The sequence below is a fragment of the Pimephales promelas genome, chromosome 6, assembly GCF_988280905.1.
Source record: "Pimephales promelas chromosome 6, fPimPro1.hap1.1, whole genome shotgun sequence".
Classification (NCBI taxonomy): Eukaryota; Metazoa; Chordata; class Actinopteri; order Cypriniformes; family Leuciscidae; genus Pimephales; species Pimephales promelas.
The window spans coordinates 17,588,498-17,607,265 of record NC_142774.1 but is presented as its reverse complement, the minus strand read 5'-3'; the positions used below and the strand labels follow the sequence as shown (position 1 = coordinate 17,607,265).

At 38.3% G+C, this 18,768-nt stretch overlaps 1 protein-coding gene across 1 annotated transcript in view; it reads left to right on the top strand.

Annotated features, from left to right (window-relative positions):
• pudp (pseudouridine 5'-phosphatase) overlaps window positions 1-16,867 on the top strand; it is a 31,976-nt gene extending 15,109 nt beyond the window's left edge. The window contains exon 4 of the mRNA XM_039649587.2: window positions 14,915-16,867. Within this exon, the coding sequence (XP_039505521.1) occupies window positions 14,915-15,091 (177 nt within the window). The 3' untranslated portion in view covers window positions 15,092-16,867. The remainder of the gene's footprint in view (window positions 1-14,914) is intronic.
• The last annotated feature ends 1,901 nt before the right edge of the window (window positions 16,868-18,768 follow it).

Here is an 18,768-nt window from a genome sequence, read left to right as displayed (position 1 = left end):
AGACTGCTTTGTGACTGAGGGTCAGTACAAATCAGGCTTTACTAAAATGTTGTTACTCAAGTAAAATAAAAAAAAATAAACAATCCTAGAATTGCATTATTTTGTCTTGAGCTCTGGCTGGAGGGATAGACTCTATTGTGTCCTTCGCCAAGAATCTCTGCACACTGGACGGGGGAGTTTTTGCCTGCCACTGAGGCAAAAAGGATGCCACTGAACTTGGGAAGGTGCCTGGTAAACTAAATTGCATAGCCGAGCAACGGTGTAAGGAGCATTAACCACACTTCCAAGCTCTGTGCAAGTTGTACCAGCAGGACAATCGTTCTTGACTTACCTGCGGCGGGGAGTGTTGGACGGCACTTTGGGAAGTATCACATCTCCACCCTGTGATCGAGCCTGTGGGTACACTGAAACACTTACCTTTCTCTGTGTACCCTGATTAGAAGTGGACTGTGACAGGTGAGAAAGCTTCACTTCCTCATAATGCTTCAACTGACTCGAGTGGGGATTTGTGTATCGCGGCTGAACTTGAGGAGGTGACACACTCACTGCCAACAAGTTCAGACTGTGAACTGTGTGACCTAGAAAAGAGTGAATCTGTTCCTTTCTCCTTTTTGGGACTGTTGCGTCTTGGACAGTCGTCAAAATCAAAAGAAACAAATTATTCTCCTCCCAGCCCTCCACCAGGGGAAGGAGCAGACTACTCACCTTCTCCTGGAAAAGCACAGCTCCCTGCTATCCCCATTTCGTTTCAAAAGCCGGCTCAAAAGTTCTCGGCTCTCATCTGATGAAGGGGCAGCATCACTCTTCTGTGGGAAGCTCGACTCTGCAGCCTCACTATGGATTCAGACTACTGCCGAATTGGTGTGGCTGCCCAACGCATTCTCATCCTTTAACGTCATATAGAGCGCTATATGCAAAAACGGCGCTATACTACGCACATGGCACCCGTTATCGTTAATATAACACACGCTGTTAGGGCTAAGTTTAGGTGTGGGGTAGGGTCTTATCACGCTAAAGGATTTATAACGTCTTGGGTTCGCTAGTTATATTAACGATAAAGGGTGCCATGTGCGTAGTATAGCGCCGTTTTTGCATATAGCGTTCTATATGACGTTAAAGGATGAGAATGGGCTCGGCTGCCCCAGGCAGGTGCCTTGACGAGCAGACAAAGCATTTTACCTCTGTGGCCTGCTGGTGGAATCAGTGATTAAATTATGTTATTTTACTTTAATTTTTATGCTTTTTGTTTGGCAGTCATTGCTATCTGTCAATTTTGTATGTTTATTTTTTTAATAATAATTCAGAAAATACCTCTAAAATAAGTGTTTTTCTGTAAAATATTACATTTTTGCACTTCATTTAAAGCCGTTGCTGCCAGTCATTTGACCAATGTTTTTTTTTATTTATTTTTTTATAGTGTAGCAGAAAATCATGCTTTCTGCAGTTTAGAAATTGTGTATTTGTTTTAAATGAGAGCAGTTAGCTCTGTCAGAGTGTGAACTTTATTTTTTTCACGCTTCCTGAACATTGTCGGAGACTTTAGCTGTGTCCCAATGTGAAGGCTGCGTCCTTCGAAGGACCCAGCCTACCCAGCCTTCGAAGGACACTCTGAGTGTAGCCTTCGTGGGATAATTGCGCAACCAGGTGTTCCCTATCACCGCTTCTGCATGGCGCCAAGCAACAGTGCAAGAGTACAGCCACCACCCTGATCATTCATTTAATAAAATTGTGTAAACGGCTATGGAGACAGAATTGGCTATTGTCATTTTTTTGTTTTATAGGCTATTTTTGATATTTTATGTTTTATATTTTCATGTCTTTAAATAAGGGGCAATATATATATATATATATATATATATATATATATATATATATATATATATTTAAATCACATAATTTCAATTCCCAAAAAATATTTCGATACAGTATGTACAGTTGACCAGAGCTGGTTTACTGCGTAGCTAGAGACTGCGTCCTGAATAGCCAGATTACACTCTAAACTGTTCAAATTTATTGGTTGTTAAAGGGTTAGTTCACCCAAAAATGAAAATTCTGTCAGTATTTACTCACCCTCATGTTGTTCCAACCCCGTAAGACCTTCGTTCATCTTCGGAACACAAATTAAGATATTTAAGATATTAAGATCACTCCTGCATACTAGTCCATAGGCTTCTTGAGGGAATGACTTGCTGTCCTCGAAAAGTCATTAAAGACATCGTTAAAATAGTCCAAGTGACTATAGTGGCTCAATCTTAAGTTTATCAAGCGACGACCACACTTTTGTGTGCAAAAAAACAACAAAAGTAACGACTTTTATTTCAACGATCCGTTTATTTCTCCCCCTGCGTGAGTCAGGTTACTAGTTTAATAGTGTAAGCTTTTATGCCTAGTTCACACTACATGATTTTAAAATGTCGGGCTGAACTGTGCAGTTCACACTACATGACTTGCTCTCAGTGAAATCATGAGTGTTCAAGTTGTTTAGCTGTTCACACCACACAACACAACGTGATTGATCCACAACAGGAGGTAACTCACTACACGAGTTAACAATAACGCACTACACAGAGAACCACGATCGGATGATAAGAGCATATCATTTGTGACTCAATGAGAGCTGTTTCAGTACTATAATAGGTCTAAATCCTGAAAATAATCAACCAAATAACGAGTTGACAACAACACGATTCTATCTGGTCTAGAAACCCTGTTTTGTAACGAAAAACCACGCAATAAAACGAACCAGAAATGACGCGAAACTGCAGAGAAGAACACAACACGCGAATATGGACGTCAGACAGAAACTAGTGCTGCACACTGTTTGCTCGACGATCTGCTCTGAGAAAAAAAAAATGCAAAAAGAAAAAGTAAGATTTACCTGGTGTCCTCAACCCATGCGTTGCTATGATTGGCTGTACTCATGACATCACTGAGATTGAGTCGCGCGACTGCGCGAGATATCTAGCATGCTAGATATTTTTCTGAGCTCGGTGACCTGTCTGCGAGCTGTCTGCGAGCTGTCTTTGATGCGTTGTTGGCTCTTTCACACTAACTGATTGGCGAGCGTTAATCGTCCGCTAATCGCCCGCGATTTGCACGCGATAACACCCTGACTTGTCGGCGACTCAACGATTTGCAAATCGGGCTTAAATCGGGCTTAAAATCACGTAGTGTGAACTAGGCTTTATTGTACGTCACACGCATCACACACATGACCAGCGTCGGCCAATAGTGAGCCTACGTGTGACGTAGCTTTACGCAATCACACTATGTTAACTGACTACAGGCCCATGGAGAAGGAAGTGAATACCATATTTAAATATTTAAAACCAGTTGAATATAAAAAGTACAGTGCGAGGTAACGTTACTCCCCTCGTCATCGGCAGCTGTCGGTCACAGTTGCAACAAGAACAATTCTCCGTGGACCGGTCTGAGCGCTTCAGACGCGCACTTTCATATCGGGGGGCGCAGCTGTAGTTAACAACAATTTAATATTGTGACAATAGACCAACATTTTGTTAGCCTACTTTAATTTTCAAAATAACCAGTGGGGGAATGAACTTCACAGCCTACTTCATAGGCTATTCACGTAAATGTGAAGTAGCTACTTTTCCCCCCTCACAGGACAGCAATACACATTGGTTTACATTAAAATACAATAATGCAGGCAATTCTATACTTTAAATGTATCAACCTTGCAAACAATCAGATGCCAATACAAAAATAAACAACATCCAGAGCCATGGATTTTATTTCATTTAACACATTTAAAGTTGCGTTAAATAATAAATTATGAATAATGTACAGAAATGTATTTCTTCGTTTTCGCGTTTCCACAAGACAATTAAAGCCACACAATGGTGATGAATGAGTTGATGAAAAATAATAATAAGAAAAAAACTTTTGGCTGTTAACACTGTTCTCTGGCTATTTGATTAATGAAAACAATACTTTTACGTTTAAATGTGAATTTGCCGTCCACCACTGAACTCTCAGCCGCCCTTTAAAAAAAAAATGCTGTCGTCACCAGCGCAATGACTTATGGGGTAGGATAGGCCGCGTAGGATCAGGTAGGATGCATTTATATTTATTATCCTCTCTTTCTCGGCAAAATGAAGGGTGCATTTGGCCATCGCTTTTGAATCAGGGTAGCCTTCGTCGCGCTGCGATGACGCAACCAGCCTTCGAATACGGCCTTCGGAGGATGCATAACTGAATTGGGACAGCCTTCATTCCGCTGTGGTGACTCAATCGGCCTTCAAATGCGCCCTTCGGAGGGTGCAGCCTTTTAATTGGGACAGTCTTCATAGCGCGGATGTGACGGGCCTTCAAATACGGCCAAGCGTCCTTCAAATACGGCCTTCGGAGGATGCAGCCTTCACATTGGGACACAGCCTAAGAGTCATTGCCAAGACCATTAATTCTTCATCGGCATACAAACATGTTACAAAAAGCTCTCAAATACAATTTTGACCTTCTAAATCCTTTACAATAACACAAATTTGTCTCAGTGGAAAAATCATGGCCAAAATCATACAGTGTGAGTTTAAGATAAATTAAGATTAACATTTTGATGTGATCATTCTCGTAATCAGTTGTAGGATTAGTAGTCGACCATTGTGATCCATCTCTAATTCGAACAAATTTGCATGAAAAGTGTGTCTGTCTTTCCAGTTTTGGTACGTATTTTTTATTTTTTTTAATTGAGTGAAGAATGAAATCAAATGTGTATTGTATTGTACACAATGCAAATTGTATTGTTTACAGATCTTAAAGTCCCTGTAAAGTCAAAATTAAGTATGTGTTCTGAGATTGTCACACCACAGAAAAATGTGTTATTAGCCACCCAGCCAAATTTGAATGATAAAAAAGCTGACAAGTACATAAAATAAGCTATCAAAATCTTGTAAAAATGAGCAGTTATCTCTGTTCTCAAACGCTGGGGGCGTGTCCGCTGGCTAGGTGGAAACCGCGCCTACTCGCGGGAAAGCTAGTGTCGACGGTGATATTAGCCGATACTGCTTTCGGGACGGGAGAATGAACGCTGAGGCGGGAGATAGTCGGTCCCGCACCGTTCACCAGTAACAGCGGATTATCAGTGAATCCCAGTTGTCTCTGAGGAAAGTTTATAAAACGATCCCTTAAAATGATCACTACAGAGGCGGGTTTTGGCGGTGATCCTCAGCTCTTCCTCAAGGTTGGCTCTCTAAAAACCTCTTCTTGATGTGATCGTTTTTAGGGAATTTAAATGAAGATACCGATCTGTTTTATACATGATCGCATTCAGGTAGTAGCCTATGCATTTCTGTGTTGAAGGCATCGCTAGCTAGAAAACTGTAGGCTCAGCTGTAGTTACAACTAATTGTATTGACAGTCACTCGCGATTGAGCGGTGAATGCGAATGTGCTCGGGGAGTGTTATTATTGTTAGGGGAGAGATCAGATCAGACTCTGTGCGTCATCAAATAGGGGTGTGTCCAGGAGCTCATGGGCTCCAGTGCGTCATCGAGCCCTGTTTTAGCCCCGCCCAAACAATCCGTAAAATTGCAATGGTGAAAAACTGTTTAACGGTCTAACTCCACATTTCAGTACTTCACAGTTCACAGTCTTTGTAATATGTTTTAGCAATACATATGTAACATTTATAATGTGTTTAGAACTTTTTTGTAGAATTGCCTTTACAGGGACTTTAAGTCTTAAGACTGGCTGAAGTCAGTAATATTGCATTTTAGTGTGTGTGTGTATTTGCTTATGTCTGTGTGTCTGACTGATACTGGGATCTTCCTTAACCAAGCAGTGCTTCACATTCCCTCTTAGCACTTTATCAAATCACAGCTTTGTGCTGAGAGTAGACAGTGTCGAGTTCAAGACCTCATGAAAAGTGTGAGTGGGCTGAAGAGTTTATTGAGGTGCTTTGCTGTATCGATCATCTACCCAAGTCCCCCAATGAAGAACATGTCAACTGGGTGTTGAGAAATGCAGTTTAAGATTAAGCCAAATATATCATCCGACGACGGGACCCAGTCGTTTGCTGAATCTCTTGATATATGTAGAGAGATGTCTATGAGAAATTAAGTTAGTGTTTTTTTGAATAGGCGTTGTCATCAAGCACAGAACTTGTGAAGGGCTATTTAAACTGTAGTCTATAAAAACAAAAATGCTGACCAAGATGTCTTTCCGACTTCTGAGGGTTCAATTAAAAATGATTTTTCATATTTGGTAGAACAGACCATTTGAGTCCAAGGCAGTGGTGGGTGAAGATTGCATTTATCCAATGATGTTTGAGTTTTACAGTGAAAAATGGTGTTTTGGTCATCTTGAACCACATAAAGTGCTCTGTGTCAAGCGTGGGTGTTATCAGTCAGCTTTCTCTCCATTACGCATCATCTCTTGTTCGGGCCAGCCACAGGCCCACTGATGATTTAGAAGATGCTGTCAGCGATCTGTCAAAGTCTCATCTCATTCAAATAAGTAAATAAGTACTGTAAATAAGTTACTGGTGTGTTCACAAGTACCTATAGTCACGTGGCATTTGTACAGTAATCAGGCTCACATGCTGTTGTCATCTCTGCCGTGTCATGTCTGAGGTTTGGCTCTATATCCGAGCAGATGGACTTGGGCTAATGATCACAGCCTTATGAAACTAGCGCCGAGCCATTCAATTATCTTTACTTGTCATGTGCGTTGTTTAGCACGCCACTTGGGCATACTACATATAGCCCCTTGGTCGGGAGGTGGGAATTTACCCATCCATGTGTACATATACTGTATACAACAGTGAGTTTTGAAAATAGGCACACCATGAAAACACACCCGGAGCGGGGGACAGCCATTTTTCCCTGCGGCTCTGTACATTCACTCTCCCTACCTACATTTACTGCCGGCCACAATGATTCTGAACACAACTGTATTCCTTCATGGTTACATCATGCCATGCTCATATGTGCTTCCCTCCGTGGGATCTCACAATAATAGGTAATTTAATATTACATCTTATAGTCTGTCAGTTTAATTTTAAATCTCTGTGTGTGGTAGCTTGTGAACTTGAGAAACACATCAGTTATGTGTCTTCCCTTCATAACACGTGATGTGAGTCACTGTGATGTTGCTTAGCTGAGATGGTCATCTGGCCCCTGACATTTCCCAGAGCACTGGACTGTAGATGGACTCCACTGTGTCAGGTCATCTTTGGATCATCCTAGAATTCATGTCTCGTCATTAAGTGTGGCATGTGTGCATTTGCGTGCATGCAATTTTTGACCGTCCTGTAGAAGGGCCAAATATGATCTCTTGTGTCACCCTCACCACTACTTGTTCATAACCCACCATGCTTTTTATTTGAAATTAATCAAGTAAACATCTAGCCTACCTGCTGGGATATCTCAGTTTACTTAGTGATTTATTTTAATTTTTTTTTTTTTTTTTTTTGTTATTTGTTATCTGTGGAGGGTAACTATTATTAGCAATGGTTTTGTTGTGAAAGGACCACTCACAGTCCTTCCCCATCAATTTCCATTACTGTTATAACTCTTTATGATGGTGAGTACAACGTCAACTCAGATTAAAAACAATGAGATGTGAGTTGGCTGGCATCTGCTGAGAGAGATCCAAAAGCCCATAGTCCAACAGGTTTTTTATAATTTATTGCCTTGGACATTTTAGTGATTTTTTTTTTTCCTGTTGTACAGCAGCAGACATCAGTGCATCATAATTATGTTTTTTGTTTTTGTTTTGTTTTTTATGTAATTGGGCCTGGGTTGTAGCCTTCTGTTTTGTGCTTCTGCATTCATATTGCTGTACTCAATATCACAATCAAAAAGACAAAACACGAAAAAGCAAAAGCCATTTTTACATAAATGTAAAAAACTCCCCAGTTCTTGTGTTGACCATTCATTTTTGTAAAAATGTAGGGCTGATGCCCCTCAGCCACCCGCCCATAAAAAAAAAAAAAAAAAAAAAAAAACTCTTTGGTTCTGCACAAATCACAAATTTGCATGTTTTATTCAAAAGGTTAAGTTTGTCGCACTGATAATATTTTTACCTACAAAAACATTTTTATGTACAGATTTATTATGAAAGGTAAAATTATTTGTATAGTTTTGTGCATGTGTTGATTTTTGTTTTTAGAAGTTTTTATTTTCATATTGAACTGCTTATGGATATAGATGTGCACGATGTTGTATAACTGTTCTCATACATAACAACTCTCAGTTGCGTTATCCAAACCAGGAAGGAAGTATCGCAACTGAGCGATTCAGCTAAGGTTCAGATTAATGACTTCTGTGATCAGTAAAGTCTGTTTTGTTAATCAGTCTGACTGAATCATTAAAATGAACACCACAAATCAAGCAATGTGTTTGGCAGTTGGCTGCACATTTTTGAGAACAGTGTAATGTAATGTTTTGTTGACTAGTTAAAGTTAGTATTACATAATAAAAATAGCTATATGTTTAGCTCCACTCCCGAATCGTTCTGCTGCAAATGCTAATTGACAGATTTGTGGTATATGATTTATGACGGAAAGGGTATATCATGGATGGTGTCACTCTTTAAGTTCTATCTTTATTTTCAAGCATTTTCTTTCTCATCCAATTGCTTATTTGCACAAAGTCTAAGTTTGGCTTATATTTTATTAATTTGTTACTTTTTTCTACTTCTAATGTTACTGTAATACATTTCAAAATAAAATAGAAAAACAAAAAATCTACTTTCTAACATTCCATATGGTCTGAGGTGAGAAGCAATCCGTCTGTAAAATGCTGATTCACTCTTAATTAGAGGTGTTTGAGACAGTCGTATCACCCTCTCATCCCCAGCTGTCTGCTCAACTGACGTTTGAATATTAAGCCTTCTCATACACTAGCTATGACTAATTACTGAGTCTCTCTTGTGTTAGATGTCCTGGACCGTTTCTAATCCAACAAGATGCTCACTTCAAATTGCTGACAGCAAAAAAAAAAAAAAATCCAGCATTTGTGCTACGCTTAGCTTTTGTCCTGCAGTATTTTTGTTTTTTTCTTCCCTTTATGTTCACAAAAAAAAAAAAAAATGCGTGCCTTAGTAATTATGGGCCATTTGCTGGGCTCTTTGTGTAATTAGAAGTAATTGTGCCCCGGTACAAGGGAATTAGCTAAGCTTTACTCTCCAAAGTAAGCCCCGTGCTTCCGTTGGTCTTTGTGAGCACTTTCACTCATCATACAACTGGCTTAGTGACATCAGTCAATTAGGGCCATTCATGGGATCTCTAGTGCCTTTTTTTTGTTATTTGTTCTTCCATGTGATGAGTGGACAAAAATGTGGAGTCGCTGTTCTTGAGAGTTAATTATACGTACTGGGTGATTCTTAAGCAAACATTAAAGCGAGGATTTAAGTGCGAGAATGGAATTAATAATGAAAAGGAAACAACATACAAACAAAACCTCCCTCTGGGGTAAAAACAACGCAGAGGTCTAAATTAGGGGTGTAACGATTCACTCGTTTTCTCGATGCATCGATTATAAATCCTGGCGATGCATATGCATCGATCCTGAAACATGTATTTTGAATCGTGAATCGTTTATTTACGTGAGTAATCGATTTAAAAGGCTAAGAATCGAATTAATCACGATTTTATAGCGATTCAGTGGTTTAAAATATATAAACACAACCTTAAAGTGTTCCTGGTACAAGCTGCCTCACGCATTGGCCGTCATACGACATCCGCATTTGATTGGTTTCAGGCGCTCACACACCCCTGATTTCTTACGCTGAAGCCCGGTCGGTCAAATGCCTGAAAGATGAGTTTATCTTTCTTCCCGTTGAGCTACTCATGTCGTGATCAGCTTACCGCAAATTAGTTCATCTCCCGGAATCTAGAGCGAGCGTGCATACGAGACAGAGGTTGTGCTCCAAACCGCGTATCGCGCGTTCACACACGGCTGCACGCACTCGGCAGAGAGGGAAAGCGAGCGAGAGACCACCTTGCGTGTACGGAGAGTCCATGTAATAAATGAATGAAAGCGTTTTATTTCATAGTGCCCACGCAATGGCATGGCAGCTTTATCAATGGCTTGAGCGGTTTGCCTCAAAACTATTGCTTTCTCGACAGAGAGCTCAGCTGGAGAGCTCAAACATGGACTGCTCAAAAATCTGTAGTTAACGTTATGAAAGCATGAGAGCTATGGGACCGAGCGCGAGCAAAATCCAGTGAAAAGATGACAACGAGTGCACTGAGAGGACGCAAAATGAAACTAATGAAAACGTCTCCATTAATTTGTGCATACGTCATTTAATGCAATACTTTAAAAGCCTTTTTCAAAATACTTGCTACTTGCAAATGCTAATTTGTAGGCCATTGAATTTTTTTTATAATAATATATTCATTAAAATTAAAAACAAACATGAACTAACATTAACAATGGACAAAATCCCCACTATCTGATCCCTGAAGGCCACTGTAGGCTAATTCAAACCCAGACAAAGATGGGTGAAGCATTGAAATAATACTATAATGCATATAAAAAATTAAGAATCGAATCAAATTATTCGAATCGCATCGAATTTGGATGTGAATCGCATCGAATCGAATCGTTCTGAATTTGCACAAATCGTTCATGAATCGAATCGAAAACCTATGAATCGTGAATTGAATCGATTCGCTGTCTACCCAAAGATTCACAGCCCTAGTCTAAATACATCAGAAACTATGGCAGGTCACAGGAACACAAGAATACATACAGTAGATATCAAACCAGCACAAGACTGCAAACACGGAGAATAGGGAAGCAAACAAAAGGGGGTAACTAGGGAAGGCATTAGGGGCAAATTAATCGATTATCAGATAACAAGATGGGAGGGGCTAGACAATTACATGAGAGCACATGGCACAAGGAAACACATGACAAGCCATGTGCTAACAAAAAACAGGACTATAACACAAGCACATGACAAACCAGGAGTGTCAGAGCTCTGTCACGAAACCGAGATATAAGGCTTGTTTGAGATGCGCCTTGCCTCGCCTGGAATGCATGCGAGAGTAGGCGGCTACAGTGAGGGGATGAGTGAAGGAAGCGCAGGCAAGCCGGACAGATCTCGGTTCTCGCAGTGGATCTGACACCTGTGAGAACAAAGATCAAAGTCTGATATTACGGGATTCACGCTTGTGCACGTGTTACTAATAAACTGGATGTGATTGAAGTTTTGTTGCTTTTATATGAAAATAAATATAATAAACAAGACACCCAAAGTACTTGTTGCTTAATTACATTACAAATATGTGTTTATCAATCATTTTTTTCTGTAATACAGACAATTGTTTAACGCAGGTGCTGAGGGGGTGCTAGATGATTGACAGGGGGAGCTGCGCAATATATATATATATATATATATATATAATAGTGTTGCACAGTGCACTGATAAGCCTACTTCAAAAGTATCTCGATACTCGGAAATTAAAAACCTAACGATACCTAATTTTATTAGAATTGATACTTTTATGAATAACCGCATTCCAGATTTGTAAGAGACATATGGGTCCCTCCCTATGGTCTGTGTTTCTCCTCATGCACGCAGCAAAGAAGTGGCAGCTTCATGACATGCGCGAGCACAAGTGATACTGTGGCCGCTGGTCAGTAGCGGAGTGGCAATCCAAGTCGGGACTTTTCCCGGTGAGCCGCGAGTGTTTCGAGGCCGCGAGGGCCAGGCTGATATTTATACATTGCAAGTTCTTAGCAACACTATCCGGCGTCCTGTACACATGCAATCGCTATGGCGATAGATTGAATCGCGAGCCGCAAAAGCCTACAACTTTCCCCCAACTTTCATACATAGCATAAATAATTTGCAAGCTGCTAAAATAAAGCATACAAAACATCATCTAAAATTATCTATAGGCTATATGATTATAATCAGAGCATGTGCATGTTTGTCAGTGATTTATATTAGGTTATTACAGCATTTAAAGAGCACATATACGCAAAGGAGGTGCATTTGAAACGTCTTGTAACTTTTGCCATTTCTGCATCTGAGGCAAACGCATTAACCGTACAGTTAAAATCCGATTCTGAAACGTTGTCAACCTCGGGCTGAGGTAAATTTATGTAGGCTACTCATTTTCACAAACTAAATTAGAATTACGAGTTTGGTTACTTGGCAGAAGGCAACGCTCCATCTTTCTAAATAATTCTAATACATTGCAATTTATGTGACCTGACGTCGGACGTTGCATATGTGTAATGAGTAAAATGTTTGTCTAAAATTATTTTATCATTTAATAATTAGAATATATGAAAACATTGATTTTTATTAGTAAACTGTTTTCTATACAGCCAAAATATAATTGCTTCCAGATATTATTTTTGGGGTTGGGGGTGCTATTGGCGTGCTTTGGTCTTTCTTGGGGGTGCTGAAGCACCTGCTAGCCCCTCCCTAGCGCCGCCTATGCGTGTTTTATATATTGTTTTAATAAAAATGACATCGCATAATACCCATATGGCAGTCAGAGAGTTTATTCACCCATATGTATACACATAAAACATGATATCAGTTTTAAAATCAAACATTTTAAAAGAGAACAATTAATCACTGTTGTTTAAACCAATGAGCATTAAGCTGTGTCATCAGCAAGTCGTTTCCCATCATGCTTCTGATCAGCGCAGTCGGTGGAGAGCAAATGTGCGCGACTGCAGAATCCGGCAGGTGGCCAGTTTTTGGCCAAGTGCATCCAGTATTTTGGGTTTCGGCCCAAAATTTTCATTTCGGTACATCCCTACTACATAGACCAACATGTGAGATAATCACTTCTTTGTTATCATTAAACTTGTATTAGTTATCAGCATTAAATCGACATTAAATCGATCATTGGCCGCCTTGATTTGTAGATATCAGCATGTGACTTTGACAAACAAGCACTGACCGGCCACAAATTTTAACCAGGAAAATGTTGAAATAAATCTTGCCTGTAAAGCTTGAGATGGCTGACCTTTATACGTATAATTTAATTACTTTATAGTTTAATTGGTCTCAAGATTTTAAAGGTCACCTGATGGTCTAGTTGTAACAAGATTTGTGTTTTATGCAGCTGTACATCAAGTGTTTCAGCAGCAAGAACACATTTGTCTGCATTCTGTTTAATGATTTCATGAAAACCGATAACAAGCCAGCAAAAGCAATAGAGAACTGATAATAACAAAATTATAACAAATTCCAGCATCATTAGAATATCCACTACCAACACGAAACTCCTGCTCAAGTATACGTGAGACATTACTGTTTTGAGCTGTGTCATATGGTGGTGTTTACAAATTGTCAGTGGTAATGACAGAGTGGAAGGATGATGGTTTGTGTGACATTGTAAGCTGATATTTGGCTACTTCCTGCCCACGATGTGGTTCATTGAACTTGATTTTGTTGTGGTTTCGTTGAACTTGGATGCTATGAATGAATGACTTAGAGGGCCAAGGGGAGAGATCTAGATCAAGAGACAGATTGCCTGACATTTAAACTTCTGAAATGCACTTGACAGCAGTTGTCAAACTCTTTAACAAATCACTGAAGCTTTTATTTAAACCTTAACCCTAATACCTCCTTTGCCCTGTATAAAGTTGTCTATATATGAATAAGATAATCATTTTAAACTGATGATAGACTCATGAAAATATGTCTCCGTAATATACTACTAAGTAGTAGGTGAAGATGAGGGAACATAACAATGTTCCTTTACTTTTAAATTGTAACATATTTAGACATACATGTATAATAAGTTTAGGATGATGATGCATTTGCCAGTGTATTATAAAGGGAAATCTTGGCCCGAGGGGCATCTTACCCTCACCTACCGTAGTGTACTGTTTCATTTCAGGTAGGAATGTCAATTTTCACAAATTCTCATGATCGATCGTCGTTTAAATTAGCGATCAATTAATTAATTAATTGTTAACATTAATGGCAAACAGCATTACAGGATCTGCAAATGCTGCTCAAAAAGCTATGTTCCTCACCAAATTAATAAAAATGGTTTTTAATCTAAACAAAGGGTTAGTAGGATTGTAAAATGTTTTGATGTGATTGATAAATTAAATTAATAATTAAATATTTTAATACAGCGACATACCAACACCGCCTCAGATGCGTGCTTGTCAGAATGTCTGACGTTTGTGGATGTCTCGCACCTAAAACGGCACCTAAACCCAATGAATTCACAACCATTTAATAAAATAGTGTGCTCATGGTATGTAATATGACAGTCCCAAATTAACCATCGTAATTATTAGTCGTGTATTCTGCTTGAGCGGTGTGCGCTGAATGAATAACCGTTGTTAGCATAACACTTTGTTAACGTTTATTTCAGTCAGGGTTCAGACCGCATCATAGCACAAAAACTGCGCTAGTTAAAATTACAAATGATTTACTTTTAGCTTCTGACCAAGGCTGTATCTCAATACTAGATCTACTCGATCTTTCTGTAAAGCTGCTTTGAAACAATATGTATTGTGAAAAGCCCTATACAAATAAAATTGAATTAAATTGAATAGTCATGATGAAGGTGTAAAATAGTCCCAAACAACTCCGGTGTGTGTCATTTGGGTGTCATTCAGTGGGACTCAACACTTCACCACACCGGTGTGCACGCTTACATGTTTCGTGGTTGAGCAGCACGCACATGCATGATCCTGCTTAATCGATGATATGATCATGCATGATCTTGCTTAATCGAATCAATAAGTTTTATTGATTAAATGTATTGTCTACTACAATTAGAAAATCAATCGTCAATTAATCATTGACATCCCTAATTTCTAGTATTAGATTTTTCCATCTTGTGCTTTTAGATCTTCTCTCTACACAGTTATTCAGTATTATGGGTTCAAATCTCTCTGAACATGTGTGTGTGTGTGTGTGTTTTAATTGATTAGTCTGTTCTGGTTCTGCCTCTACAGTGTCTGGTTTTTGAAGATGCTCCAAATGGAGTAAAGGCGGGTCTGGCAGCTGGAATGCAGGTGGTGATGGTCCCAGATGATAACCTGGATCGCAGCCTCACCCAGGAGGCCACCTTGCTCCTCAGAAGCATGGAAGAGTTCAGACCAGAACTCTTCTGTCTTCCAGCCTACCCATAAGGATAGTAATCACAGAAGTGATTTAAATTCCACCATATCCTGTTAATTTAAAAAATAAAAATAAAAATTGGAATCAGGCTGCAGTGTATCTTCTGCAATCAAAAACAGGAGAAACTAATCTCTACCATTACTTCTGGCAGCCATGTATTTGCTGTTCAGGGACAAAACAGATTGCTGATTGTTTCCGGTTTTTTTTTTTTTTTTTTTTTTTTTAAGCCAACGACCACTTCCCTTGACCACTTGAATGACACGGAGGTAAATTTTGATTATGCTGCTCAATTACCCCCTTTTCTTGAATCATTAGGCCATATTGACATTTTGCATTTCAACCAATTACAGGGTGTAATTTTTCTTTCTTCTTTCTTTCTTTCGAGTGTCTCTGTGTATAAATCTCAAATTTGATGCAAGCTCACAACTTTACTGTCATGGTTTAAATTTACTGTAAGTAACGGTTTAGCAATCCCGCTCGACCAGTCGTGTTTTCTATTAGCGTTACCTTTCCTCATTGCAAAGGTCTATTAAAATACCAAAGAGATTTTGAGTTTGAACCATGTGGCGTAATCCAATAAAGTGGATGCGAGACCGCAGTCGTCTTTCATCTTCTTCCAATGTCCGCCCTCACAGAGCTGGAGTTAGCATGTTTCACTCACTTCAGCGCTGTCCAACGTCTCCGAGAGTTCAAGCATGTCTTCTTTCAGCCTTCCCCTCCAGTAAGAAGAAAAGGGTTTTTGCCATCATCCGTATATGCCATGTCCTTTCATCCGTAAAGATGGGGTAATCTGGAAAGCTTTTCCTTCTTTCGGACTTTTCACTCCATGAAGGTATTTTACATGTCATTTCACACCTAAAGGATCTATGGCTCAGGGTGTGAGCGTCTGGGGCATGTGTTGGTGTGCGTACTACTGGGTTAAAAAATAACTTTGTGTGTGTGTATGTGTGTGTTAAAGAGCAATATTTCCTCTGGTAAAATTGATTTTTATGGGCATCTTTACCTCATTAAAAGTAAAGGCTATGAAAGGCTTTTTTTTTTTTACATAAAACATTACATAAAATACAAATAAAAGTATTTCCCATTTGTCAAATTCTTCTGTTGAATACAAAAATAAAACCTGTCATCCATTTGTTTAATATTTCAACTGAATTTTTTATAAATTATCAATCAAAACAATAAACACTACCATAATGCATTTTAAATAATTTCCTGTTACCTTCGTGAGATTATACAGCTCTCTACTTTTCAAACAGATCATTAAAAAGGCCTAAAACCGAATATCACAAAATATACAGAAAATATTTAAAGACAGGTAAAAAGTCACTGTGTTATATGGGGCAATTAATGACCCTGGTACATACACATTTCTGTGTGTATTGGAAGCAATTTTGTGTGCTTTGCATTCATTTAAATGCGTTGCCATGGACAAAATCCGAACGGTGTTTCAATAATTCCATTATGTTGGTGATTTTTTGATTGATTGGATGAGATTTGAAGCAGGACAGTAGTGCCAATTGTGAGCTCCCTGTGTGTGGATACGTATGCCTGTCTAATACAGACTGTGTACTTCCATTGTAATGAAGCATACAGTACTTGAATGAAGCATACTTTGTGCATTTTTTTTTTCCTCTATCTTTTGTCAATGTCTAGCTAATCAAATTAAACGACTTGTTCTCATTGATCTCTTGAGATTTCAATAGCATATGATGACTCATGCACATTGTAGTATTACATGCAACTAATAAATCTGAGCTTAAAGAAGAAATAAACACTGTACAGTAGCATTTTCTTTCTCAGTTATTGCATTTATTATTTTAATGAAATTATCTTAAAAACACATTTTAAAGTATTAAAATGAGCTTTTCTAAAATTAAGACTGTAAATTATTACTTTTGATTAAATAAAATACATTACAGTACATTTGACCAATTGATTTAAAACACATTGCAGTACATTTGACCAATTGATTTAAAATCACTTTGTCAGTAAGTGTGCACAAATGCCCCTGCTTGGCATTTTATATTGGTAAATATGACTGTGTATTGATATATTTGTAGACATATATCAAAAAGATTAAATGCTATTCTTAAATAAATGATTTATTAAAAAATAAACAATTGATTTTTTAACTCAAATTTTACTGTATTCTTGTACTGATCCAAATTATGGATAATCTCAGAAGTCCAAATTTTACGTCCTACATTTCTCAAATGTGCGTACATGTGATTCAATAAATGTGTGGTCAAAAAACTTGCGCACACCTCTCTTCCAGATGTGAAATGTACAAATCAAAAATGATTTTGAAATTGTATGCATCTGAACAGTTTCACATCTCTGCCTTGTAAACAGCGCCTAATTATTGGAATTAACATATATAAAGAATTTCAGACAAATTTAAAATTATTTACCTGATAATGGCGAGCAGTAAGAATTGCTTAGATTTCCAAATTCCTCCCGTAATCCAACTCTCTGCCACAAGGAAAAGTGCATAATTCTGCTTATAACCTTACATGGTGATAATCACTTTTCCACTATTTTTAAAAATATGAACATTGGTGTGGATTTTAGCTACACTCAAATCTGTGCATAGTACACATTTTATAAACAACAAGGCCCCACATTACAGTGCTTGAAGCTGTTTCCCCTCACAATTTATTTGTCTTTATTATTATTTCTTACTTTGCATATGTAAGATTGTTCTTAAATTCTCATTTAATTGGCTTCAAAATGTCCTTAGTGCCTTCCCTTAAACTTTCATCATATATGCTGCATTCATCTTTGAATAGAAAAAAAAAAACACTGTACATGCATAAACGCTGCAACAACCTGCATATGAAATGTTTCTACATGTTCAGACTTGACCTTGCAGGCTTTAAAATGTTGGCCTTATTATAAAATGTTGCATAGAAACTGTCTTACATGGGAATACTTACATTTACATCTACATTTGAAGAGTTCAGATGCAAAAGCCTCTAAATGCCATTTGAAATTTTCTTCTAAAATGACAATTTTTATCAATCTTGTATATTTAAGTTCAGTAATTTCACTTAAATGACAATTAATAGGTAATCTTCATTGCCATTTAAGTGAAATTACTGAACTTAAATATACAAGCTTGATGAAAATGATCATTTTTAGAAGAAAATTTCAAATGGCACTTAGAGGCTTTTGCATCTGAACTCTTCATTTATTCATTTAGCAAACGCTTTTATTTGAAAAGACATCATGAGAAACATCGCAAGCATGACAAACATCATACATTAATGGAAGTGTCTTGCTCTTTTTCTTTTTGTATCTCAAATTTAATTGTTTATATAAATACCACGTTACTTAATGATGGCAGTGCTGAGCCAATCCAAATTAGGATTGAAGCACCTGGGACTGAAAGAGCACTCGTGAGTGTCCTCCCCAATGCATAGGCCTTGTGTGGACGGATTCCTGTCACTTTGCATAATGAAAGAACATACTTTAAAGGGGTGATGAAGAAATCAAATTTTCTTTGAGCTTTTGACATCTAAGAGGTTATCATATTATAAGAATATCCTGTAAGTTTCAGAACTGAAAACGTTATTGTTAGTCCATTATAAGCTTTTATTGACACCAGCCCCAGCAAACAACTCATTTTTAAAAGTGGGGAACTATTACGTCAAAGAGGATAAAACACCACCCGCAGAAGAAGATCAAC